The 27979-nt window shown below is 43.7% G+C and overlaps 1 protein-coding gene across 1 annotated transcript; it reads left to right on the top strand.

Annotated features, from left to right (window-relative positions):
• The first annotated feature begins 42 nt into the window (after positions 1-42).
• On the top strand, positions 43-27949 carry LOC116920839. The gene is made up of 4 exons (XM_032926979.2): positions 43-430; positions 20244-21853; positions 23927-27224; positions 27292-27949. Exons 2-3 carry the CDS (start codon positions 20303-20305, stop codon positions 25847-25849), a joined length of 3474 nt encoding a protein of 1157 aa, XP_032782870.2. The 5' UTR covers positions 43-430; positions 20244-20302; the 3' UTR covers positions 25850-27224; positions 27292-27949.
• The last annotated feature ends 30 nt before the right edge of the window (positions 27950-27979 follow it).

Here is a 27979-nt window from a genome sequence, read left to right as displayed (position 1 = left end):
TGGCGTGGACGTTTCAGGGCGGAGCAGGAGCAGCAGTGCTGTGGCAGCAGGACGTGTATACGCTGCACACTGTAGCACAGCGTAAAACTGCCTTGCTTTCCCTTTAGCGGGCTCAGTCATTCCTTAGACACTGGACCAACAACTACAGCCTGTCGGTTCTTTTCGTAGATTTCCCCTCTCTGATTTCGTCTGCGTGCGGTGCAGTTTGAGTTGTTTTAACGTATGCGACGTACCCGGTCCAAGTTTTAGTGTTTAACGTTTCGAGTTGAAGACTTTTCAAACGGTTCAGTGTTTCTCATTCTTACGTTTTAAAAACAAAACAAAACAAAACAAAATAAAACAAAACAAAAATACCTTGGAATTTGAACATCAAATCAAGCGGAATCGGATCGCTGTCTACCACTGTCGTCCCCAAGAGTCTCTGATTAAGGTAAGACCATTTCGTGTGTGTCAAGTGTCAAGTCATCCCAGGAAAAAGTAGCCGTTTTGTTGAATACCTTTTGGATTGTGGGACGCCCAACAAAGAACGAAAAACAGAAATGCCTTATTAAGAGGCAAAACACAATGTATTCTTCTTCTAACTTTTGTTTCTCAAACGAGAGACTCTGAGAACAAGTGTGCCTGCACGCTAATAACCTTTTTTCCAATTAGAGATTTCTTCTTCTTCTTCTTCTTCGTCTTCTTCTTCTTCTTGATGTTGAACAGAAAATTCAAAAATCAAAAGCGACAGAGACGGGAGCAAAAGTTCTGTTCGCAACGTTAGCTTATTAACGATTTCCTTTCCGTCTTTCATTTCATCATGAATTTCAAAAGAGAACAAGAAAACTGAAAAATGGAACGAATACTGATTGGATGAGCTCTCTGTATTCATTTAGTCATTCCATCCATTTTCGACATTAGGAATGAATTGAAAAAATGATGGTGTGTGCTCTATTGATCAGTCGTGATGCCGGATTTAACTGACCCGGTGGCTTGCCTATGCGAAATCTGCTTCCATTTGTACTTGACGATCGTGGTCGTGCGTATCTGAGTGTTTTGTTGCAGGTTGCTTAGTCGATAAATCCGTTTAAAAACAAGTTGCCATGCAACTGCTTGTTAAAAAGCGCAGCTTGTCACTGTCGTGGTGTGCCACCCCACCTCCTCAGCTTTACACCGGTCCGATGCATTTGGACTTGCGATGTGCCAGGAGTGGGTGGAGTTTCTGTCGTCTTTTGCATGTATTGCCAACGATAAGGAATCGTCACCAAGCGCGTGTGTGTGTGTCTCTGTCTATCTGCCTGTCTGTATGTATACACTCTTGTGTACACATACAGAGTTAAGCATCAATATGTTAGTAAACAGCCCCAAAAGAGACGTAGCACATAGATGGAGCAGCATTTTCCACGTTCCTAGAAACTGAACTGAGCATATCACTTTGGACGCTATGTTTGTTTAGGTTCCACTAACAGAATAGGCAAATAAGTTCACTCTTTTTTCTTCGTTTTTTTTTTTTTTTCTTCTTTTTTCTTTTTTCAAAAAAAAAAAAATAAATAACTCGGCAAAAGATCTAAGAGCAACACGAGGCGTCCTATTAATATTGAAACAATTCGTTTTTTCCAGCAATTCGTGCGCCGATCGAATGGGAAACATTTCGAGAGATGAGAAGCGCTTCCATTAAATTTTTCAATAGCGTAACTAACGTTTTTGTTTTGTTTTGTTTTGTTTTTTAAATCTTCCTGCAAGTTGGGGAAATTGTGCTATACATATTAATTGTCTCCGCCGTTTCGATTAGGGTAGTGAAAGTAGACAGTCGTTATCACCGGAATGCATTTCGCTTTTGTTTTTTAATGTGTGTGGTTTCCCCTTGTAAAATGAGGACATCAACTCGAAATTGCATAGACGTGAAAGTATTTTTGTTTTTGTTGTTCCAATTTGGCTTCCGCTAAAGTGAAATGCACAAGCAAGTCTAGACAGTAATGTAATTGATTCTAATATTTCCCGTTCGAATAGACTATTTGACTACATAATTATTGCAACCATATTCCCGCTGGAGACGGAAACAATTGAATTTGCATCGCTGCTTTGTCACTAGAGCCAAACCAGCAGGGTCAAAGTATTGATTGTTACTCTGCTATTGTTGAGTTTGAGTGAAAACGAGACGCTTGGACTTGATCGGATTAGGCTAAGGCATTCCTTTTGGGACGGCAAAATATTTTTTTTTTTTTTTTTCTTCTTCTTTTTTCTGTTTAAAAGGGGCTTCTTGGAAAGGTTTATAGTTTGGGAATTAGAGAGCATGACAAGTTGGATGATTGGCGACGGGGATATAGCGAGCATTGTTCAATTCTCTCTCTCTCTCGTTTTCTTTAAAATTACCATTAAGCTAGGCCGTCTGGCTGTCATTCCGACAGGTGCGATTGCTTCTAGCAATTGGGAGCGCTGTGTTGTTTCCTTCTTATAAGGTTTTTCGTCCATTTTTTTGTTTTGTTTCTTTCTACCTTTCTTTATGATAGTAATTATAGCACAAGACAAAAGCGGTAACCTTCGGATTCCTTTGTTCTGGTTCAATTCCAATGTTATTGCTTATTGGCCTGCAGTTTCAAATTGTTTTTCGCTTCTTCCTTCCATCCAACCATATTTTCTTCTTCTTTTAAATGTTTTTACATTTTTTATACTGATGATGGCAATTGCCGAATGATGGTTTTACAGTTGATACACAGTAATGGGTACCAGATGATATAGTCGAGCCAGCATTTTGTTTTTTCGTTGTTGTTTTGTTTTTCTCGATTTAAAGGCGTTGCGGCCAACAAATGGCCGACAAAGGAAGCAGTCGCACCATGGTAGAAAATTCTTTCAATCCGACTCACGTACTAAAAGCAATTAAACGATTCAAAACAACAAGAGAAACGTTAACATTTTCGTCGGCCATCATCATTTAGTGACGCGCTCCCCAATTAGCGTGTTTGGTCGGTGATCGCGGGGCAGCTTTTTAAAAATTTCAAGGAAATGTGTTGGTAACCACTAACCAGATTGGCTGTAAAAACGGGTTGACAAAACTTGCCGGCACTATGCAAACGTGACAATCAGATGGACGCGCCTTTTAAGGCAACTAGCCCTTAGAGTTGTTGTTGTTGATGAGCGCTAAGGTATGATGTTGAAATCGTTTGCGACTTGGCCGGACTAATCGCCTGTTGTACGAAAGTGATGCTGGCCTTTCTTTTGTATGTCAAAGAAAACTCGATAGAAAAAAAAAACGAATCAGAAAAAGAAAAGGGCAAGTGCATTGCACCCGAAGCGACGTCGAAACCGGAATCTGATTTTGGCCGCTGTCCATCAGATCGCTTCTTTCTTATAAATGTACATGCATCTTTTTTTCCTTCTTCTTCTTCTTCTTCTTCTTCTTCTTTTTTGGTCTGACAGCTGGACCCGCTTTCGCTGCTAGGCTTTATTTTTTATTCGTTTCTTTTTTCTCTTTTCTTTCCCCGTTCCCCGTTTCCCGTTCCCCGTTGGTATTCTAAATGTCCCGACCTTGTCTCCTCCTATCGTTATGTCCCACACAGCCCCGTCTATACGTCCCCGCCCATAAAGTCAATAGTTTAAATGAAGTCGCCGGCTTCCTGATCGGCACGGAACTGAGGACATTCATTTAGGGATTTTCAATTTCTTCCGTAATAAAAGTGTCACCAGACATGAAATAAGGACACACACACACGCATACACAAAAATAATATATTCGTTTCAGAGATTATCATTAGAATTTTTGTGTGTGTGTGTGTGCTGCTTTTCTCCATTGATGTTCACGCTGTTGTGCGCAAGTCCCGGAAGATCATTTATCAGGATCATGGCGCTAAAGCGGCGAACGTCTTATCCCGGAGGTTGGCATGCGTGCCTGGCCAGCCAACGAATTTTCTTTTTCTTCTTCTTCTTCTTCTTCTTCTTTTTTCTTTATTATTATTTTTATTTTTTATTTTTTTATTTTATTTTTTTTTTCTTTGGGTTCTTCGGTTAGAGCCTTCGAGGTCGCCCCCGCTAGCGTATTCGCTCGTAAATTCTCGTTGGGGGTATTATATGAGCGGGCAAAAATAAGGGCTTCATTTCCCCGATTCTTCCTCTTCTTCTCTTTTCCTTTCTCTCTCTCCCTCCCTCCCTGTTTCCCCTTCCTTTTTTCTCTCTCTCTCCCTCTTTCCCTACTTTTTTCTCCCTTCTACTAGCTTCTCCCTCGTTCATCCTATCTCTTTTATTTTATTATTTTTTTTTTTTCTTTCTATATTTTATTTTTTGTCTGTGTGTGACGGGCCTCCGCCTCCCCCCTTGCTTTGCAATTAAGCCTCGGGTTGTGACTGAATATATGTGTGTGTAACGCCCGGAGCTGAAGTGTGTAAGGCTGGCCATCCATGACGCTGGTGGAGGACGCCGTTGGCGGCATTCGTTTTGCCCTTCTTCTCCATCCGAATAACCATAGAGCCAAGAAAGAAAAACAACTGCTAATGTTTTTGGGTTTTTTTTTCTTTTTTTTTTCTCTCCGACATTACACACTGTGGTTTTCTCTCTGTCAGTAAAAGGCCAATAACCAGTCAACAATATGCACGAACAGCTAACCATTTTCTTTTCTCTTTTTTTCTTTTTCAATCCGCTTATTTTCTTTTCAATAAGAATCGCAGCAGTCAGCCGATTTTCGCCAAACATTTCGATAAATGTTCGCTGATCATTTTTGGGGGTTTTTTGTTTTGTTTTTTTCAAAGTTTTTTCAACAGGATGTTCTTTGTTCTTGCATTTCGTGATGCAGTTCACTGGGAAATATACCAGTAATGTCCTCTTCATCCCAACTACCCGGAACAATGTAATTACTTCCTATGGGTTACCACTTTGAAGTTTTTTTTTTTTTATTCCCCCCCTCCCTCGTTGAACATTCTCTATTGTTCTCTGGTGCATTAACGCCTTATTTATGATGTGTTCCTTTTTCTTTTTTCCTTCTTCTTATTTTGAACGAAACCAACCGAAGAAAGTGAAGCAATTTCGGCTTGTATTTGCCATTGAACTCGAGTCCATCAATGGACGTGCAAACATGAAAACGAAAAAAAGAAAAAAAAAAGAAAGAGGGAGCGATAAGGAAGAAAGCAAAGAAATAACCGTTGAGGGGAGGGAGGAAAGAAAAAAAAAATCGATGGCGCGGAAATGTACATGCGGATAATAGATCGATTAAGTTTATGTCTCCTAGTTCGCTGTCAGGCATAGCAGTACTTTTTCCTTGTATTATATCTTGGTGTGCACACACACACACACACACCGCAATCGTCGAATACCGTTGAAGCATTTATTGATATTAAAAGTTCATGAAAAACAACTAAACAAAAAAACAAAACAAAGTTAGACTCGGCGCGCTGCTGCGCAATGTCGGTCATTTACCCCCGATGCGTCACAATTTGTTCGTTTCAGTGAGACGATTGTTTGGTTAAATAAGAGAGAAGAAAAAAAAAAAACCAAACCTTTTTGATGCACAGTAAGAACGCATGGATGAGCATTCGCGAAACACATACGCCGAGAGAATGAATTCAGAAACAGTTTTCTCAGACATATCCGATAGCAAAAAAATGTGGAAGAATTATGCGTCAACTGGTAAAGATGTCGGCATCGCTAGTTTCGATTCGACACGCAGACAACTACGAAAAAAAAAAAAGAGAAAAAAAGAGGAGGGGTGTGGGAACGGTATCTAGTGTCTCCGTTCACAAGAACCGTCACTTTGACTATTCTCTTTTCGTTCTTCAAACAGCACACCCCCCTCGTGTCCCCTCGACAGCATCGTGTGAAAAAGGGAAAAAAAAAATGAACACTACGTTTGTTTTTAGCAGCTAAGAAATCAAATAGACCAAACTTCAGTTAAAGCGTTACACAACCCTTGTTTTTTATACGGAAAAAGAAAAGGAAGAACAAAAAAGAGGTTCGTTTGAACGTCTACTGTCTTTTCGACCGCTTTTCATTCATTAGTTTCGGGTTTCAACTGTTCAGTTACTATCCCTTCCCGGTTTGATGGTATTTTAGTACTTTTATTTATTTATTAATTTTTTTTGGGGGGGGATAATAATCATTGGCGTTCTGGACGGTCACCTGGAGGGCTGCCGTGAAACATCTGGAGTTTGGTCATTGCTTTTCAAGATGACAGTTTGTAATTAGCATTGATCCTTTTTGCACCTCGTTGACCTTCTGTGTGCCACAACGTTTGAGCCGATAGATTATGACTTGTCGGCTAGCCACAGGCGCGCGGGGGAGGAGTTACCTTTTTTTTTTTCTTTTTTTTTAAATTGTATTCCACTTTCAGCAGTTGTAATTCACGTTGTATCTGTCCCGTTTCTTTTTCTTATTCCCCCTCTGTTGGATGAGGGAAAAAAAAGAAAAAAGGAGGGAAAGCTCGGATTTTTATATGATTCCCTGTCGCTGACAGGTAGCACTAATGAACTGCAGGTAGACAAAGGGCAAGGTAAGGGACGCAGGGCAAAAGTGAGGTGCCCACCCAACAGGCAATGTAAAAGTCCCATAAAACTACAATTTATTTCCCCCCCCCTTTTTTTCTTCTTCTTCTTTGTTTCGTTTTCATCGTGGCCTTTTTTTTTTTTAGTGGTGGTGAGTGTTGCCCCGTTTTTTTTTCTTTTCTGGCCAGACCTGTTGTAGCTATTCTTGATGATAAGCGAAGCTCTTTTCCTTTTTTATTATTATCTCACCTTTTTTTTTCTTCTTCCGCTCACAAGTTAGACCGTGTTGCAGTAAACAAGCTTTATTTTATTTTCGTGTGTGTGTGTGTGTGTGTGTGTGTGTGTGGAGGTGTAGACTGCTTATTTTCGTTGGCTTTCCACCCACCCATTTGTGATGCACCAAAACTAAAAGACTCGAATAGAAAACAAGACGGAAAATCATACGCCGAGCTTCTTCTTCTTGCCTCCCTTTTTTTCTTTTGTCGAGACGGTTCCACACGAGAGCGCAGGTTGTTTTGTTTTTTTTATCGTTCCGTGTGGCCGCCAATTCAAAGCGCTGGCCGTTGCACCATAATCGGCCGATTCCATCAGAGACTGCACCACTCCATTTACTGCTGTCTAACATAGTTGATGCAAAAGTGCTTTCCATACTTTCCCATGCCTTTTCTGTTTCCAAAGGTGTGCATAGTGTACTATTAAAAAACAAAAACACAAAAAACTAAAAAAAAAAACAAAACAAATGAAATTAATAGAAAGGCCGCATAGATGCACGCAAAGGATGCATGGCCATACAATTAACAAACTAGACGAGATCTACTGAAGATGTCGTCGAGTGTCGGGAGCAGCGCGAACGTGATCAATCTCCCTTACCGACAACCTTCTCTCTCTCTCTCTCTCTCTCTCTCTCTCTCTCTCTCTCTTTTTCGGCGAAAGTTTCCTTCTTTTTTCTTTGTGCTATTCTCTCATTGGAGAGAGGAAAAGGAACAGACGCCGTCAACGTAAATAGGTTCCTTCATGGTCCGAGCACGTTCCAGAATCTTGTTACACACAAACCGAGACGATTGAGAACGACCTCCGACTCTATTTGCAGTCCCATATGCTTTGTCTATAACACATTCGAATGGTTTGCTGCTGGCACTCTGTTGGCCTCCACTCGTTACGAGCAATGCGATTCCAACAGATAACGACGTCCCTAAACTCGTAGCGTTCGGCCGAGACTCTGTTCCATTTATTGCCTACGCCAACACGTGGACTTGTTCTCCACTACTAACTCAATCGCTCAACACCCTTCCTCCTACAACCAAAACGAGTACCATTTAGTGACCTTTGATCTGGCCAGATTTTTTTTTTTTTTTCCTTTTTTTTTTTGAGGGGTTGGGGGTCCGATCCGCTTGTCGGCTCTTTGGCTATAGCAGCTTGACCGGAAGCGTTGAACCGTTTTCAATCAGCTTTGACGAAGGCCTTTTTCTGACCCTCTTTTTGGGGTCCATTTCCGAGTGCGCTCTCCGCAACACGAAACAAGAAAACAAAATAAAATAAAAAAAAAATAAAGAGCCGCAGCCGTTTGTGTAAATGGTCTGTAAAAGCCCGAGGAAACAAAATAGGAGGGCTTCTCGTTTTCCTGCTGCGAAATACTTGCTGGCACATTGGACTGAAAGTCGTTAACCAGTGACTGCGATTACTCGTGCCAGACGACATCAGCTGTGCGCTGTAAGCTTCCAGTAAGACGATGGTACGATGCCGGATTGTGCTGTGCTTCATCTAGACTGGTGAATTGCGTTTTGCCGAACGCTTGATTAGAAAAAGAAAGAAAACTAATTCTTTATGGATGGGCTGTGACTATAACGCGGATTGATTCCTTACGCTGTCCGCTGATTGAACGCGCACGTCTCGGTTTCTTTTTGGCCGAAAGTTGAGCTTCTCTTTTTCCACTTTTCAATCAAATCAAGGGACCCCCAAAAAAGGCAAAACCCATCAGGAAGCCTCTCAATTCCTTTCTTGGCCAGCAGCTATGCACCCACCCGGTTCCATTGAGGTGGAAAACGAAATAGAAAAAAAAAAATAGGAAAAAAGAAAAGAAAAAAAACCAAACTCCATCCAAATGACCCACATTTTTCGGGTCATTTCATCTTTTGGCCCAATGTAAGCGATCCTTTCTTTTTCCCTCCTCCGAATTTTCTTGGGCTCTTTATTGTTCGATTTGCCTCTCTAGTTGACCACAAAGAATAGAAAATCGAATCTTCTTGTTCAATAGAAGGAGAAAGAAAAAAAGAAAGAAAGAAAGGAAAAAAAACTAAACCGAGAAAAAGGTCGGCAAAGTGAACATGCAGCTCTCACAAAGAGATCTAAAGCGCTGGGTAACGTCAATGGAAATCATTCGAGTACGTAAAAATGGATCGTGACAACCGAGTTTTTTTTTCCCCATCTTCTTCTTCTTTTTCAACCGTTGCGCCACCGCCCATCTTTTCCTCTCTTCCAGTTTTCTTTGCCACACACACACACACACACACACACACACCTTTTGATGCGTTCAACCCAATGTGTTTTGATTAGTTGCATCCGAATCCCACGGCGTAGAGAGTTTTATGACGTGACGAAGCAGCTGCCCTCCTCCAAACGAGCCAACAGAATCAAGATCATTAGCGATGGCCAACTTACTCGGCATTCAATATGGCCAAACTGCATTCACACAGCATCAAAGAAAGAAAAATAATCTTGTTTTTATTTTTTTTCCTTCTCTCTCTCTCTTTTTCTTATTGTGTCGTGATGTTTATTTCTGTTGCCTTCTCCCTTTTGATTTGGATTTTTGATCGGAGAACGAGCTTGTTGACGGCTCCAAAGAATCCGATACACAGCCATCGTGTGTGGTTCTCGCTCGGCAGTCTTCTTCCTTACAAATGACCGATCATGTGGAATAATGGAGGCGAAACAAAAAGGAACGAGGCAATGTGTTTGCTGCCGCTTCGGGAAAAGAAAGAGAACCCCCCTCGATTCGTTGCCTGCAGCAGCAGCACGTTTATGAAACGCTGGCCTTTGTCTCATCTCTTATCGAATTCTTTTTGCTGGCTGCGATTAAAATCGAATGATGACAGATCGAATTTGGCTGCTATTCTTGTTCTCAGCACGCTGCTCTATTCCGAAACAGATAAATGCCGTGTCTTTTCGTGTGGGACAGAGCCCCCCTCTGTATAAGAATAGGAAACAAAACAAAACAAAACAAAACAAAACGAAGAAACAAGTGAGCAAACAAAAGACTTGCACATAGAATGCAGCCCAATTCCATCTTCTTCATGAGGCAAACGTGCTGTCAGACATAACAGGGGCTGCCTTTTCTATGGTCGCAACTCCGGGGCAGCTCTCCGGAGAGACATTATAAAAACAAAAAAAAACAAACAAAACGATGCTGTGCCTTTCACACGTTGCACCGGGAGTAAGACTTTGTTGCCAAATCATCGACAACTTTGCTCCCATTTAGTACATTTTATTTTTTTATTTTTTAGTTATTTATATTTCCCACCCTAGCAGACTATAGCTCATTCTTATTTAACGAGCACGAGACCTGCTGTTCAGCAACGGCCATGCCCTTTTTCTCACTGATTTTCATTGTTGGAACCGTTTGACTTGGAATAAGATCATTATTAACTGATGTTGTCCATCGTCTTTGGAAGAAACTTGCGTTATTCCGTCTCTGGGGCTAAACAGACACCAAACTTTCTAAATGGGTTCAAGTCCAAATTATCTTTGTGTTGTCCAAGTTTTGAGAAGAGTCAGGGGTTTTTTTTTCGTTAGTCGTTCAAAACTCGGTGGCCAACAAAAACAACATTGAGGAAGCCTGGAAAAAATAAATAAATAAATAAAAACAAAACAAAAGAAAAGAAAAAGTGGCAAGGGAAGTCGAGGCAGAGCATCGTCTCTTGTTTCCCAACGTGATGACGTTGAAACATTTGATACGAGAAAAACATGGATGATTTTACGTTGGCTGGCTGGCGTTAAGGGACTACTCATCATTTCCACTTGATGCGACACGCTGGCCGTCTGCTGCTGGGTTTTGGTGACTCGTTATTATCTAGACACCAGCCTATAGCTGCCCTTTTTTTAGGCACATTTTTTTCAACGTTAACTTAGGAAAGCCCCCCCCCTTCCACAAAAAAACAAAACAAAAAACAGGTTTATTTCTACTATCCGTTAGATCTGCGCATGAAATGAGATGGCAAAAAAAAAAAAAAAAAAAGGTAGAATCGAAAAAGAATCGAATCTCTTTGTGATCGAATTCGACATTGGTATTGCTTCAACGAGAAAGCAAGAAGAATCAACTTGTTTTGCTGGAATTCGGCTTTACATCAAAGCAAACGAACTGCCTGTGGCTGTATTTCTCACGATTGGATGGGCCGGTGTTGTGTTCAGCCATAGACTGAATGCTCAGGTTGCACACGGCCAGCTAACCAATCTCCTCCCCCCCTATCCCCTCTCTCTCTCTCTCTCTCTCTTCTATTTAGTTCTTAACCTGGTCCCCCATCTGCCATATGGCTGTTGGGGCTGCTATTTCCAGGCATCTTACTAACGCAGCGGCCACTGTGAACCGAGAAGAAACAAGAATCTTTTTCCTTTTTGTTTTTGTTTTTTCTTTTTCAAAATTGTTCGTGTTTTCTTTGTTTGTTGGGTGTACTATACTGTAGCTCGTCGTCCAGCGTATCGTCTCTTCCTCTATAAAAAAAAAAGACAAACAAAAAACAAAACAAAGAGTGGGGACATTGTAGTACACACACACACACATGGCTTCCTGGCAAAGACGCGCGTGAGTGCACCCTGCCCGCACACACACAGCACCGACAGTGTTCTCACTGTCAAGGCGTCAACTCCATGGTTTATCACATCAGCAGCTTGTGTTTTTATGAAGTTGCTTTTACCGTACCCCTACAGTGGAAATATGTTGTGTCTAACGGGTGCGAAGTACGAAGGACAACGGGGTAAAAATGAAAAAAATGAACACGTCCTAGAGTGAGGAGAAGGCAGGAAGACTTGGTTAAAAATGTAGCGCACCACTGCTGTTGATGTCATCTGGTTATGCACCGCTTGACATTGGCAGCTTGTTATTACCTGGAAAAAGAAAGAACAAAAAAAAAAAAAAGGAAAAGAAAAGAAACGATTTTCCCCGCTAGCTCGGAGGAAAAGCTATCGGGCACGGAGAGAGTCCATGGGTTTATTGCAGCCGTGATGGCACAGGCATCAGCAGTCAAACGCACTCACATAAGAAGAGGAGAAACAGGTTGCCAGCTGCTCTTCCGCCCTTTTTACTCAACCTGTATTTTTCCTGTTTTTTCGTTGTTTTTTGTTTTGTTTTTTAAATATTTCATTTCAGTTTTATTATTTGTGTCTCTCCCTTCTCCACCCATACGGCCAAGTTATGGTTATCTTCCAAGCTCTTTACCAACCCTTTAGAGTGGTCGTGCAGCGTGTAGCCTCTCAGCCATTGCTATAAAATAAAAATGAAATTTAAGAGACAAAAACCGAAAAGAAAGAAACCACAGATAAATGGAAAGAAACGAGAACAAGTCGGTTCCAGCGTTCAAATGCTTCCTATCTTGCTGAAAACAAAAACAAAAAAAAGTTGGCTTCGCAGCTATATGCTGAAATGTAGATTTTTACGAGCACACCCTTCCTCCTCTTTTCTTCTTTTAACCACCGACTAAAAACAAGAAAAAAACAACAACACCAGTTAGCCTTTTCTCTTTGTGTTGTGTGTGTGTGTGTGTTTATAAAAGAATCAGTCGACGAAAAGTTGGTGGAAAAACGAAATGACGGATACTGTAGATCATCTCGGTTCTCGAGTCAATATTTTTTGAAGCAACAACGGCCTCGTAAAAACTACCGACATCTTTTGTTACAACTGTACAAAAGTATAGTGTTGGCTCTTTTTCTTTTCTTTTTCATTTTATTTATTTTTTTCCCCGTCTTATTGTTATTGTTCTTTACGTTTCCTGGCCTGAAAACGAAAAAAAAAAAAAAAAAACAAAAAAAGGTGTCGGTTGCCGCCGGAATGAATATAATGAAAAGGAAAGAGGAAATGTGCGCATGCGTAAAAAAAAAGAAAACCCCGAGTTTTCGATCAATTATCAGTTGTGCGGTTTGTTCTGTACATTTCCGCTGACGCTGGGGCTTATTGTTGGGCGTGCTGCTTATGGCTTTTGCTGGCTGCATCTCATGCATATCAAAACGTGCAAGAAGACTTTGGGAAGAGTGCAAATGTGTAGCAATTCGCTACACCTTTTGTTGGTGCTCCTCGCCCTCGATAAAATACAGCCACCCCTTTTTTGGGTGATTCTCCATCACTGCAGGCAGCCACGATGGGCCTTTTATGAGCCGTGTCCGCCGGAAGAGGATGAATCCAGTCACATTACCGAAAAGCCACAGCGGCGGGCAGAGCACGACTGCTGCTTTAGAATTCAAACAGCGTGCAGAGGGGAAATTGGCGAGTCACCCTTTGAAATCGCCTCGTCATCGATGCTTTTGAATGTAACGGGGTCAAGACGTTCACTGGCAGCCCCCAACTTTGTTCGCTCCCATCCAACCATCGTCATGGCGTTCATTCTATTTTCACCTTGCCGAGCCATTGCGAGTGGCGCACGATGTATTTATTTTCATTTTCTCGGCAAGACGCTGAAACAACAAGTCGATGACCGTTTTAGCTGCGCGTCGTGATGAGAATCAATCGATGGAAATTATGCCGGCCATCTGCGGTCACCGGGGCTATTAGTTTCTACAATCGGCCTTTTCTTTCTCTTTCTCTCTCTCTCTCTTTCTCTTGGCGGATTATTGCATTCATCCTTGTCCTATTTAGACGACATGGAATCTGTGTCCATGTGTGTGTGTGTTTACATTCTGTATAGAATATAGAACGTGTATTCGCTTCGGAGATACAACTGAAAGCCACATTAGCGGCTTGGTCCTTCTTCTTTTGACGAGATTTTCCTAAAGCTTCACTCTGAATGTCTTCCTAAACGGTTTCCTCTTTTTCTTTTTTTATTGTTTAAGAGATAGGCTAAAAAGATGGGGGGGGGGGTGATCATTGCGACCCTTATTGGTCTGGTGAAGCGTTTCTCAAGCTTCTTTTCAGCTGACGCGGAGAAACGACGCGCTTCAGAGGATTTGCTTCTTTCTACTCGATTCCATATACGGAACTAGAAAAAGAACAAATACACATAAAATGTTAATAAAAAATAATATGAAAAAAAAAAGAAAGAAAAGAAGAAGGAGCCAGCCTTGGGGGTCGTGTCGTTTGACTAAAATAGCCTAACCCGATAACCCGGTAACCCTAGAGTCTAATAATACAACTGCGTACATCTATACTGTTTGACGAAGCAAAAGAAAAGAAGGTCGATATACGAGTGGCACCCTTGTGGCCCGTCGATTCCAACAATTTTTTTCTTTTCCCCCTTTTTATTTTATTTTTTATTTTTATTTTTTTGTCCGACGTATCAGACATATTCTATTACTTTTTATGCTGACGTGATGCAGTCCCATGAAGTGCGTATATGCACTCGTAGACTGTTAAGTACACATTTCAAAAATTGGTTAATCTTGCGTAATGCACCGGTGAATAAGCCAAAAAGCCGCAGACAAACAGGGCATTGTGTCAACTTTTTCTTTGTACAAGGGGAAGGAGGTGCGTGTAGTGTACGCAGCAAAAGGGCTCCTCCTTTCGAGTCCGTTCCTCGTGCGCGAGGGATCGATGACCAACAGATCGCGGCTATGCACAACAAAAGAAGCGTAAGCAGTCTGTTACAGAATAGAGACGGCAGTACATTTGGAGCGGTAATAGCAACTACCCGTTGAGTCTGACGGCTCTATGAAAGAATTCACGATGCTAAAGTCGTGAAAAAGTGTTTGGACTTCAGCAGTCGAGCCTAGATATGGCGTTATTGGTAGAGAACGAGGGCAAAGAAATATACTGTATATACTGTATATATACAGTATATATAATAATGAAATAATGAAATAAAAAAGTCAACTTTTTTTGGTTTTTTGTATCGCTTCTTGAGCAGCGCCAACCGGTAAGTTCCAACTTGTTCTACCCCCTACTGCTGTAAAGCATCCGGGTTTGTTTGGGAAAAAAAAAGAAAAAAAAAGGAAACGACGCAAGTTGATCTTTCCGTGCAAGAGCCTCTCGCCTACATAAACGGATCGTTCTTTTCGGAATGCCATTAAAAGAGGAATGCCAACGATGGCTTCCAACCCCAACTAACATCTAGAAAAGCTTTTTCTTTTCTTTCTTTTTTGTTTTTTGTTTTTTTATTTTTGCCAGCAGTTGTTTACTTCTGTCTGCTGCTCCTGTAGCTTCTTTTTACCTTTCCCCCTGGTTTATAAGAAGGGGATAGCCGAATTCATCGCTCACGTCTGCAAGAATATCAATACAGACCTCGATATGCCGTGTTCTACATGGAAAGAAACACGAGAATTGTGGAAATGTTTTCCTTCATGTCGACAGAGATCCGTAGATGGATAGGTAGAAGGGACGACATCACTGCACAGCGGGAGCGTGTGGAGGTGGGCCCAAGCAGGAGGTCTCTCTCTCTCTTTCTTTTTTTCTCTCTTTTCTTTTATTTTTCTTTTTTTTTTCTGTTTTCTGGCACGCCGATCGTAAGACAAAGTCTTTTACAAACTTTGTTCACAAGTCTGTTTGTTCCATCTCGTTCTTTTCCCTTTTTTATTTTTTCTTATCCTCCCCTCACATTTATTTTTGTTTTTCTTTATTTCCTAACTGCGAACATGAATAATGATCGAGGCGAAACTTAGACATACGGCATTGCCATCTTGTTATTGCCTTGTGGCTCACGCCAATACCTTATACCACTTTGTTACAATACAATTTCGCACTGCTGGAGGCGATGCCTTTACCTGCATCCAGACCGATATGCCAAGCAGATTACGGGCAGAAGCGGTTACTCTCTAGCCTATCGTGGCGATCGATACGTGAGCAAACATATCATCCCCCGGCATGCCTGTCGTATAGTGCGTTGGGGTGTCAGACTTTTTGATTATATTTCCGAGATAGCGATCGATGGCACAGAGTCAAGAGAGCAGCATCGAAGATAATGTCGGAAGCACAAGGAAATGTAGCAGACAAAAGAATGTTCTGCTGTCGGCCTAATAGTCTACGAGTATTGCACTTACCTAGTGAGGCCATTTATTGCCATCCTCCATCATATGGACTCGAATCGTCGTTCGTTTCCCAACAGACGTTTTTATTTCGGTTGATGTCCTGAAAACATTTGACTTTGCAACCAATGAAAAGAAAGCGACGAAGCAGCTTATGTGAAACATGAAATATTCATCATATATCGTAAACTCGTCTTTTTTTTATTATTACGACGTTTTTTTTTCTGCGTTTTTTTTTTTTTTTTGCCGCCTTCAATACATCTGAACATTCCGCTAGCAACGTAAATAGAATTGATGACGAGCGGCGTGACGAGTCAAGTTCTTACTATACCCCCCGCCCTTGGAAGACCAATGATTCTTGGGCTCTCTTCCTGTTTAGCACTCGACCGTCACAAAGTACAAAAAATCAATAGCCTTGCCATCATCTTGTTGAGTTTTTAGGACAGCTGGAGTTTTTCTGTTTTTTTTTTTCTGCCTTTTTCATGTTCCTTGTTTTGTTTCGTTGGTTTTGTTTTTGAGAAGAGCATACAACCCTTTAGCTTTTCCCCATCTAATAATATTAAACAAGAGAGCGAATCAGCGATTAAAAATCGCCGTGCCCATGTGGTCAAAGTCCTGTTATCTGCCTTTGTACGATTGGGTGAACGGCATGACAGATGCCGAATCCATTTCCATTCAGCGTCGCATGCAATCGTCTCCTTCTTTCCAGGCCCTTCCCTGCCGGCCGGATTTCTCTCTTTCACCCCTACATGCATCCCACCGATGTGTATCGATGAAAATCCGCTTTATCCTACTACTCCCTTTTTTTTTGCGGCCTCTATTCTCTATTTATTTGTCCTCCTCGTTACAAAAGCCTCGAACACTGCGACACAGTACACTCGTGAATTGTTAAGAGTCTCACCTCCGATTTAGCTCCTCTCCGACTGCTGTTTTCTACAATATGTTGAGGACAGAAGAGGGGGTTGGCACTCGACATTTTCAGAAAAAAAAAAGAAAAAAAAAGAAAACTCATGTCTGTCTGAATAGGACAAAGAAAGATTGCAGGTTAGATACAACTACTGGATGAATGTGGGTGTGTGTCTATGTAATACGATGACGCAGTTGTAGCGCTCATCGACTTCTTTCATGTCTCTTATTGAAAAATATGTCAAGTCTTTTTTTTTTTTTTTTGTTTTTTTATGTGATGGGAGGGATGTAGTTTGAGGTGAACAGCTGTTGGAAGCACCTTCTTTTTATTTTATTTCTCATGGCCAGGTTCCATATCATCAATAAGAGCCTTTACAGATAAAAGGTATAGTGCTTCTACTCTCTCTCTCTCTCTCTCTCTCTCTCTCCACTGCAAAGATGTCGTTTTATTTTATTTTATTTATTTATTATTATTATTTTTTTTTTCCTTGAGCTCCCTTTTGCCTTTCTGGAACTCCATTGGGGAATGATGTGTATTGCCTAAACATATGAAACGTTAGAATAAGCCCAGATCGATGTGCCGGCCGAGACGCAAAGCGGATGAAAAAATAGAAAAAAAAAAGAAAAAAAGAAGCTCGAAAGAAGATATCCGTAAAGTGTGTATAAAATGAAAGAAGAGACCAAGGCAAGAAACGGATGGACGTAGGGAAGGAAAGAGAATGAAAGATGAAAAGAGCAAAACGAGTCAGAAAATGATTAGACACGCCCAGTCGGACGTAACGAATATTTGATGTTGCACGCACGCGGTTCGTCCGTTGAACAAAATAGCGAAATGTCACACGTCTAGACATTCATCCGACAGGCCACATCGCATCCCTTAGGAAAACCAAACAAATAGTCATCGCAAGTCGTTGTGTTTTTCTCCTTCTTTCCAAATAGGTTTTCATCATTTCATTTGACATTCTTATTATTCATTTATTTTCATTTTTTTATTTTAGATTTCATTTCATTTCATTTTTGTTTTTGTTTCCCTTGGTCTCTGCCATGACATGAGGGGGGTTGCAATCATTTACATTACACCGCTCGATACCATACTGCGGCATAATTGGAAAACATGATGACAGGGACGGATAGGAGAGACGGGGGGCATAGTTGTGTTCTCGCTCGTGTACCTGGATATTAGGTACAGGTACAACACGGTATGCTATAGCTTTCACCTAGGTACCCCCTCCGTTTTTTTGGTTTTTTTTTCTTCTTTTCTTGTTCCAGGCGTGTGCCTGTATACCCTCGTGTCAAACCCAAAACCAGCGACTTTTCTTGAAGGCCAAAGAATGTCCGCCCTTACTCGTCTCGTCATCACCGGTTCAGTTTGTCTTGAGGTTTTTTTCTTTTTTTTTTATTTCTTTCTAGGTAACTGTCTACCCGCGTTCCACCCCCCTCCCTCTAACGGACCATCGATGGTAAACACAGCACATCGTCAAACTCGTTGGTTGGCTTGCCACATGCACCACTCCCTCTGTGCGTGACTCACACAACTTGCGAGTCACGACGCTATGTGCCCTTATCTTTCCTTTTTCTTGGCTTATTACTCCGTTAAAAAAAGAGAAAGAGAGAAAGAGAGAGAGAGAGAGAAGAATTTCAATAATCTAATCGGGACGACGTGTCAGAGGAGGTTCGATTCGCCCGTCACGAAACTATCAGCCACTGGCCGCTATTCCTTTTCGATTTGCATCCGACGTCCACCTTCGTATCAACTTCATCTTGATGAAGTTGATGGCGTGTGTGTGTGTGTGTCACAGACATCACAACTGTAACGATGAGTCAAACGTTGCTTGGCTGAGCTCTTGTGTATCACGCTATATTACCTTAGTTGATCTCTGCTTAGTAATGCGGATTGGGGTCGACGAGACTGTTGTCCATCCCAAACAAGGAGAGGGCTCAGCTGTTTAATCCGCTGGCTGCGCGATACCAAACGCCCAGAGTATTCCACTCTTGAGGAATAAACACAACAAAAATATGGTCTCCATCCCCCCCCCGTCCCTTCTCCCCGCCCTTCCCCAGGAGAAAGAAAGAAAGAAAAAAAAAAGATATTTTTCAGTGATATTGGTACCATTATTCAGACTCGACTTGGATAGTCTGGATAGTATACAGAGCTATTACTGCAAGAGCCTAACCACAGCGCTGCGAACAGCGCGGCGATGTTGCTTTTTCTAGATTATAGCACAATTGCTGTTGTTGCTAGCACTACTCGCGATGGAGATTTTCGTTGCTACCAAAAGCTCTAAAAGGATTAAATGCGCAGTAGGGCGAGCGCAAGTGCATCCTGTGAGTGAATGTGAATGATCCTTCCTTATGCCAGACTCCAATCGCCTTTCCTCTGCTCTATACTTTCTGCCTATAGCTCCTCCGTATGACTTTATTGATCGTTTGGGACGATGGCCCGGAGATCGCTAGCCTTTCGATTGCAACCAAGGCAATTGAGCTGTAGCAAAAATCTCATCGACCTCGTACAACCCTTTGACAAATAAATACAACTGCTGCACGAACGCACTGTGCATCTTCAAAAGCCGATCCCAAAGCGAGCGCATCCATTTTTACAGGTATCCGAAAATAGCAATAATTTGAGCCATTCGACAAGCGAGCGGTGAAAATTGAGCCACTGGAATGTCGGCATTCAGATCTATACAAAATAAAAAACCCAGAAACTAGAATTTCCCGATGATAGAGAGATTTTTTCCCCTCTTCTCAGGAAATGAAATCTCCTCCCATCTCTTTATCGAATTTCAATCGACTTTGAATTCGTCCATATGCCTAGCTTCAAGTCTTAATCATTATTATTTTTTTTTATATTTATTTATTTTTTTTGGAGGGGGAACGGGTATTCGTCATCTCGATTCGTAGTTAATGTATACAGAGAAAATGGTCGGACTTTTTTTTTTATTATTATTACTATTATTATTATTTTTTTGGTTCCTTTTTAGGTTTCAGAGTTTTTAAAAAGATGGGGGACGAGTGCTTAAAAAGGGAAATGTCTTTCAGTGTCGAAATTCGTTATACGGTAATCAGGCACTCAACGACACGGCAAAGCCAAGAGGGACCAAACGTGCTTAATGGATGGTTTCGGTCCTATCAAGTCGTCTGGTTGTATATCCAGCTCTGAGACAGGGAGGGAAAAAACGGGGAGGTGAGGGGGGATGCGAGGCGCAATACGGTTTGACGGAAGGGGGAGAATGGATTTCAATCAAGCTAGGAATTCATTCTATCATGTCCGGGACGCTTTTCATCTCAAAACTTATTTTATTTTATTTTATTTTTTCCCCTTCATCTCTTTTCTCTCATCCTCAATATCCCACGTCCCCACATTTCTTTTGTAGCAGTCGTAAGCTGCATCCTACGCGCAGACACACTCTAATACGTACATCTACTCGTTTTACCTGTGTATTAAAACGCCTTTGAAGTTTTGCTCCCCGCATTTTTCCCCCCTGCGTCTTCTGCTACTACTAAGAAGACGACGAGCTTCATTTGCCATGCTGAAACCGAAAAGAAACTGATTGGGCTTTCCAAGTCATCGAGTTAATTAAAAGTCCATGTTTCTTCTATGATGGCCGGACCGGCCATTGTCAAAATGAACGCATTAACTGAAATGATTGAAAATGTTGCTTTTAAATTCGGTGTGTGCAGCATCAATTTTCGAGACGACGAATCTAAACCATTTTTGAACTCTTAATCAACCGATAGGTTAGTGGAAGGAGGAAAAAGAAAACCAACGCGATCGCCAACTAAGCATGCGCCACTGAATGTCGGCGTTAGCGTCACCGTCACCGTCACCGTCGAGAATGGCCTGTTCAAAAATCGCGCTTCTGTTGGCCGTGCTGCCGCTATTGTGCGCCACACGAGGGGAATGGCCGAACGATCATCAACATGCTTCTCGAATGCGATTGCACTCGACGAACAAAGGCACCAACAATCTCGGCTGGAATGGCGTTGGTGTTGGCGTCGGGCCGTTGGCGGATGGTTCTGTCGACAGTGACAGACGACCAATTAGAAGCCGGCAACGGAGACAAACCGGCACAGTCGGCGGCGGCAGTAATGGCGAGAGACGATCCACGCAGCGAGTCACTTCGCCACCGCTGCTGCTACAGGGTTTGTCGTTGCTCGACCTTCCCGTCTTCTCGCGCGGTGACAGACCGAGCTCCATGGACAAAACGTTGGGCGCCATCTTCAGTAAAGTGGCCTTCTCGGCCACCAACCAATCGGGTGCGACCGCATCGGTGGCCGTGGCGTCATCCAACAAGAACATCGATCACACTGATAAGGTCGACGAACGCAATGTTGCGCCAGACAGCCGCCACACATCGTCGAACGGTAGCCATTCGTCAACGAGCCCAACGACAACGGAGGCGTCCACGTCGGCCAGCGAAACCAAGAGTGCTCTGCCTAGTAGTAGCAGCACGTCGATGCCCGTCCGACCGAAGCCCGTCTTCGAATTCGACACGCGCGTCTTTGATTTCATCCCTTACGATCGGACGCCGCCTCCGTCGGATGCCAACCGCCAATACAACCCGAACGTGCCCGGATTGAGGGGCCCGTCGCGGATCAACACGGCCCGCAATCCCGGCAACAACCAGCCCTTCAATCTCCGACCTACCATTCCGCCGCTGGTGGATCTGAGCGGAGCTGGCCACGCTGGCAATCGTTTCGTGACCAGTACCAGACACCACACAACCACCACCGTCATGCCGAGTACCACCGTTGAAACGGTTCGAGAAGAAGAAGAAGAAGAAGACGGAGAAGAAGAAGACGGCGACGACGATGGCATGTTAGACACAACGACGACGACGACGACGACGACGACGACGACAACGACCACCACCGTAGCGCCCCCATCGACAGTGTCCGTTCCTACAACAAACAGGACGGCGTCAGGACCCAGCGAAACATCGACGCCAGCGAGCCGAGGCCATCCGTCGACTTCCAGCACGAGAGACGTGACGAGTCGCGTAGAAAGTGAGGACGAAAGTGGCGCTAATCGCGATGCAGCCTGGAGCATTCAGGTGTACGGCGCGTCGTCGTTGTTCGCTTTGTTGGGCATGTTCGCCCTGTCGAATTTGTTGCGACTGCGATCTTCGACGAGACGCTTACTGAACACCAGTCATTGCTTGTCGATTCAGCTGTTGGTTCTCTTCCTGGCCATCACACGGTCCATCCACTTGCTGTACGACGCGTACAATCACAAGAGATTGTTGCCACCTGCATTAGCCTTTAGCATCTTTAACGTGGCCTTCCCATGCCTCAGTTCCGCCCTGGCTGTCCTTCTTCTCGGAATCTTCAAAGCCACTAAACTGCAGGTAAATATAAACGTGTACCTTGGCGCATGCAAACACGCAAACAAATTATAGACTATAGACGGATAGAGGGATAGAGGGATAGAGGGATAGGCAAATAGACAACGGGGCAGCGACACAGAATAAGAAAACGCTTATTTTTCTTTGAATCCACTTGTCGCTTTCTTAATAGTCTCTCTCTCCGTTAAAGCTTTCTAAAAAGGCCGTTTTCATCTCTTTTTCTTTTTCTTCGTCTTTTCGTTTTTTGTTTGTTGTTGTTGTTGTGTTCTTTTCTCTTTTGCCATCGTCGGCTACACTCTCCGAAACGGTGACGGCTGACTGACAAGCATTCAACAGCATTTTTTCCCATGTCACGCTTCACTTAATGCGTGCCCTATCGGTATTTGAGTTCCTCCATCTGCGATGGGACGTGAGTGGTGGTCGCGACCGCTATCAGCCTTAGCCAGAGGCGCAACCGGAGAAACCTCTTCTTCTTCTTCTTCTTCTTCTTCTTCTTCTTCTTCTTCTTCTTCTTCTTCTTCTTCTTCTTCTTCTTCTTCTTCTTCTTCTTCTTCTTCTTCTTCTTCTTCTTCTTCTTCTTCTTCTTCTTCTTCTTCTTCTTCTTCTTCTTCTTCTTCTTCTTCTTCTTCTTCTTCTTCTTCTTCTTCTTCTTCTTCTTCTTCTTCTTCTTCTTCTTCTTCTTCTTCTTCTTCTTCTACTTTCTTGGCAGTTCCTTCTACCCTCTTTTACTACTACTATTTCTTTTCTAGTCTTCTTCTTTACTATAGTGCCTCTTCGTCGTTGGTTATCACTTCTTTAATTTTGAGTTTTTTTTTTTTCTTTCTTTCTTGCAAGCTCTTCTTCGCCATTCTTTCCGTGGAAAACACGATCATCGTTTCTTTTTCTGGAAGAGAGAAAAAGTGAAGAGTCATTTTTCGACGACGAAAACGCCAAGATGGCCCGTGATAATAATGGGCGCCTCTCCCTTTTCTTTCTTTCTTTCTTTTTTTTCTTTGATTTTCTTTGATTTTCTTTTCATTCTTTTCATTCTTTTCGTATTTCCATCTGTGTGTGCCAGCAGTCCCAACGACCAGCGAGCATCAACCGATTTCTTTTATTTCAATTTGTTTCCCTAAGTGGTTTTGGAGGAGTAGAGAATAGAGTGGGGAAGACGGGAAAGAGAAGTGAGTGGGCACAAAAGATGGCGACCAGGTAATTTCTTCGAATTCAGGACAGAGAGTAACATTTTTAGTGGGTCTGGACCTAAAGGGGGGCTCCCTTTCTTTCGTCTCTCTCGCTAGATTCTTCTTGTGCCTCAACGTCGCAGCAACATCCCAACCGTATCTGGGAGCCATTCATTAGCTCAGCATAAAAGCCGAGAGAATGTTTGGGCTGCGTTCGTCATACTGACGTGGCACATCCAATAGAATTCACTCGAAATCCGTGAACTTGCCGTTGTTCTCCGCTTTTTTCTTCTTCTTTTGTGATCATCATTGACGTTAAAAGGAAGAGAGAGAGACTGGCGACGAAACAACCGTGCTCGAAAATTGAAACCAATTGAATACCTAGCGTTCCATGACACTGAGCGAAACACTCCATTCTCCTAAGCTGGCCGATCGCTTTAGCTAGAAGGCCAGAGCCCAAAATGATTACCGGTACGGCTCCTCCTGTCATGCTGACGTGAGATTAACCAAATGCCGGGGATGAACTGACAATGGAGAGGGTTTCTATTGACGTGGCGACCGCCCACAAAACTTTCGCTAAATTAATTCAACCTTGGCTGTTTAACATAGTGCGTGTAATAGCGTAATGGGACGATTTCACTTGTGGCAACTGCTGGCGAAAGGCTTTGTTAACAGTTCCATTTTCTTGTCTATTTGCCTATTTGCCTATTTGCCTATTTGCCTATTTGCCTATTGGGACTCATTCGGGTCATTGAATATTGGATAGCGACTTGTTGTTGTGTGCATAATTATTTATACTACGACTCCGAGAGACCGGTATATCTCTCTTTCAGCTTTCAGTTTCTTGTCTCACGGTTTCTCATCCTTAATGAATTGTTGTTTCTTGTCTTTTCGTTTTCTCTTTTTTCTTTAGGTGATGCCAAGCGTGCTAGTTAAACCGGCTCTTTGGGCGGCCTTGGTGGCCTTTCATTTTGCTCTGAGTCTCAGCATCGACATCGTCGTCGGTTCCGTGGGCGGTCTCTTCTCGTTGCACCTGGCCAGTCAGGCCTATTTCGTGCTGTGGTCGCTGGCATTGTCGCTCGGCTATCTGGCAGCCTTTGCTCCGGCCACCCGGGCTGCCGTCAGCCTGCAGACGGAGACGGTGCGCAGCCACCTGACTGCCCTCCACGTCCACGGCGCTTCTTTGCCCAGATACTTACCTCATCCAACGCTGCTGCGAGCTGTCCGCGTCACCCTGGCCGCCGCCATTTTAGCCCTGCTCGTGGCCGCTTTCCAGCTTTACGGCATGTTCGGCGTCTACGGTTTGCCATGGCGACAGCAGCCAAACACGTCGGCTGGCAGTGCCGGCCACGGCATCGGTCTCGGCAATGGCGCAGTTCCAGTCGTCTTAACAGCCGAGTTCTTGGCTCGCTACCAGGGCCTGCAACGCGAGCGTAACCTGAACGTCGATGCGCTGCGCGAGGTGCTAGGTCTTCCTTCGTCCTTGTCCGGCATGGAACAAGCGGCCGAACAGAAGAGACTAGATCACTGGCCAGTGGCAACAGAAAACTTTTGGCCATGGTGGACGTATCAGCTGATTGCTCGTCTCCTCGAGTTCATCATGGCTACTCTCATCGCCTACGTTGCCGTCCAACCGTTGCGCTACAATCAAACGACGCTAGCAGAGAAGCAAGGCGACTCTAGCGGCCCGTCTTCCTCGTCGACCACCAAAAAGGGTTCCTTGTGGATGTTTGCCGGTAGGTCGCTGAAGAACGGTTCAATCGAGACGCTGTCGACCCTTTGCTGCCACAGCAACAGAGGCGCCATGGCACGTAATGGAGCGGGTGCTGGCGATGCGGCCACTGGAGGCGCCATGACCGATCTGTCGCCGATCAAGTCAGTCGCCTCGGACGAGTCGCCCTACCCGTCGGTCAATTTGCGAAACTATTGCTACTCGAATCCGACGTCATCTCATCAACACCAGCATCTGCACCTTCATCAGGTTCAACAGCAAATGGACCGGGCGGCCATGGCCAGCCATTCGGCTACTTCATCGGCTTCGTCCTCTTCGGCTTTCACAGCGCTCTACGATTCGAAGCGATCCTCGTCGCAAGCGCAACACCAACGGCCGCGCTGCCCAATGAATGCGTCGCAGCCGCAGGTCTCTTCCGTGTTGGTCAACGACAGTGGTTTCATCCGGTTTCGGGATGGCGTCGCCACCGATCCCACCGATCAAATGGAACAGCCCTACGAGGAGGTGGATCGGCAGCGCGGACCCTTGGCCACAGATGCACACCATTCACACCAGCACATTTATCAAGAGCTCGGCTACAAGGCGCCGTCGATGACCTACTACTCGACCGCCTCTTCGATGACGTCTTCGTCCAACACCAACAAAGGTACGGCCACGACGCCGTCCGTCTGCACCTACGAACATCTTTGCCGGCGAGGACTGGCCGGCTATTATGAGCCGCAGCTGTATGAGATGCAACTGCCAAACAATGCGCAGTTGCTCAGTTTGCTGGCCAAGGAAAGCTGCCAGGTGTTTCAGCCGTGCAACATCTACGGTGGTTCGCTGGCTGGGCAGCATCCTTCGTCCATGCCCACGCAGCATTTACTGCGCCACCAACATTGTCAGCATTGTCAACATTGCGGTTGCAGCAGTTCCAGTCAGCACATGGCCAGTGGTGGAGCTGACAATCACGACGAGTCGCCAGCAGCGTCGCTGTGCGGTCAGAAACCGTCCAATTACGAATCGTATGGACCCAAACCTGAAGGGCAGAGTCCATCTAATCAGTCGGAAGTTCTGCAAGTGATTGCGCCCCCGGATATGAGGAACATTCCCATTTTCCTGTAGTGCGTAAGACAACTTGAACGACGGATAAAGCAGGCCAACGTCAACAAGTAAACAACAAACAAACAAACAAACAAACAAACTCCCCTTTTCAACCAAATAAAGTGTCTCCCAGACGATGGTGAATTCGTGATGATTTGGGTTTTGAAACACTTTGTCCATATGCTGCGCATCTAGCCCAAACGTCTTCCATCTACACTCTTGTTCGTCAACCATCTTCGGGTACGGAAAATGGACAAAATGTTGAATGCCAAGCCCAAGGTATGGCAGCGCAAGAACTCAGCCGGCAAATATGTACATATAGTGTATATATATATATAAAGAAAAAAGAAAAAAGAAAAGAAAATGGTTAAGGTGCCACAATGTGGCTAAATAGCTCTCTGGGAAGCCGCTACCGATTGACGGGGCGAAAAGAAGGAAACGTCCAATTTCAACTGTAACGGGAGAGCTTCAACTGTTTTGCCGTGCAAATTTTTTAATGCTTCCTCTCCGAATGGAATATTAAAAATGGAAACATGAAATGTCAATGGAGAGGCATAAATAGAATAACACGGGCAACCCCAATTGATTAACGTACTCGGCTAAATGGTGGCTGCAAGAAATGGGGTCGAGAAATGAATCAAGAACAACCCTCACCTCTTTTCCTCTACGACAGCGCGAAATTACCGAAACGTTCGTTTTAGTGAAGCGCGCTGAAACCAACGAAGGCTAATTGAGCTGCATGACGAAACTGCGCGATGCGTGCCATTGCTGAACCACCACGATCGACGATGAGTGCTTTGCGTTTTAATGTGCATCACAACGCTCTGAAGGCACACCCCGGATCCGAATCCGTCCGTTCATTTGACTTTCTCCGTTGCGCCTTCCATCGTCATTCAGCTGGACATACAATAAGGAGAATCCGTCAAAATTCCAACACCAATCCTTCTCGCTCATCACGATTTCGGACGCAACTTGAACGAGTTTCAACGCAACCGATACCTGTTCCGTCGAACCACCAGTGGGTCTAATCACAGGACATACAATGAAATGATGGGGGCGCGACAGGCTGTTTTTTCCGCCTAGCATGCCTTCACGGTCTAACGTTTCCTGAGAAGTGGCAACTGATAAAACCATCAACGGAATCCTCTGATGCCATAAATGTGATCAGTGGCAGCGGTAAAGGGTTGCAAAAACCTTGGAGTCACACAGCTCGTAGTCTTGGCCATTCAGATAAGTTTTCAGTTCGGTTTAATGGCCAGACACGCCCGACTCGACGTTGCTCGCCTTAGTGAAACCATCTACTTAATCTATAAAATGCCCTTCTACTGCAGTTACAATCCGCTTCTGACTTCAGAAGTCTGGCCCCCTGAAACTGATCTAACCGTTGTCTGTCCAGGTACATTATTTCATCAAAAAAAAAAAAAAAAAAAGTCATGTCATCTAATTTTCAACACTTTCGATAGGATTTGGAAATCTTCCTCCTCTACTTATCGAGAAACTCTCAGAAGTAAACGAAAGGAACGGAAGCGATCTAGACATGTTTGAATCCTGACACCAGCGCTCGCACCCCTAGCACGATTGGAACGCGTCCAAACCGATTGCGTGTGGTGACAAAATTCGAAGAACAATCAGCAGCTTAATTCAAACTTGCCGAGAACCACACTGTTTTGGTAACTTGGACGATGTAAATTGACCGACTGAGGTCTTTCTCAAATATGAGACCGTGAAACTGATTCCCAGTATGAAGTCGTTGGTTCTCATGAAAAACATATTCATTTGTAAATTGACGTGGATGCATTTTGTTGATAATACTGTTCGAATTATGTACGTAAAGAAAATATTGATTGTTACGTATCACTGTAAAAACGCAAGCGTCACTAATGACCATTGGAATATTTGACCACGCCTTACGGCATGTTGTTCATTTTCCATGCGAACATTCATTACGAGATGTTTACACGACTGAACTGTTCTCTTTTCCCATTTTCTTTTCCATATTCCTATATCTTCGCTCATGTCATTTGGAGCACGTTGTGTTCCTTCCCTAGTCTGGCGAGTGTAAATGTTTGTGGGGACGTATTATGAATTGTGACATTCCAATACATAGTTCTTTTATTAGTATCCGTACTGCTACTATTGCTTACTTTCTTT

The sequence above is a fragment of the Daphnia magna genome, linkage group LG4, assembly GCF_020631705.1.
Source record: "Daphnia magna isolate NIES linkage group LG4, ASM2063170v1.1, whole genome shotgun sequence".
Taxonomy (NCBI): Eukaryota; Metazoa; Arthropoda; class Branchiopoda; order Diplostraca; family Daphniidae; genus Daphnia; species Daphnia magna.
This window is presented reverse-complemented; position numbering and strand designations above follow the sequence as displayed.

Bases quoted from the DNA above. Each gene is read 5' to 3' on its own strand.
- LOC116920839 (XM_032926979.2), top strand. From the start codon at position 20,303: ATGTCGGCGTTAGCGTCACCGTCACCGTCACCGTCGAGAATGGCCTGT. The intron at 21,854-23,926 runs GTAAATATAAAC...TTTTTTCTTTAG, and splicing joins TCAAAGCCACTAAACTGCAG to GTGATGCCAAGCGTGCTAGT.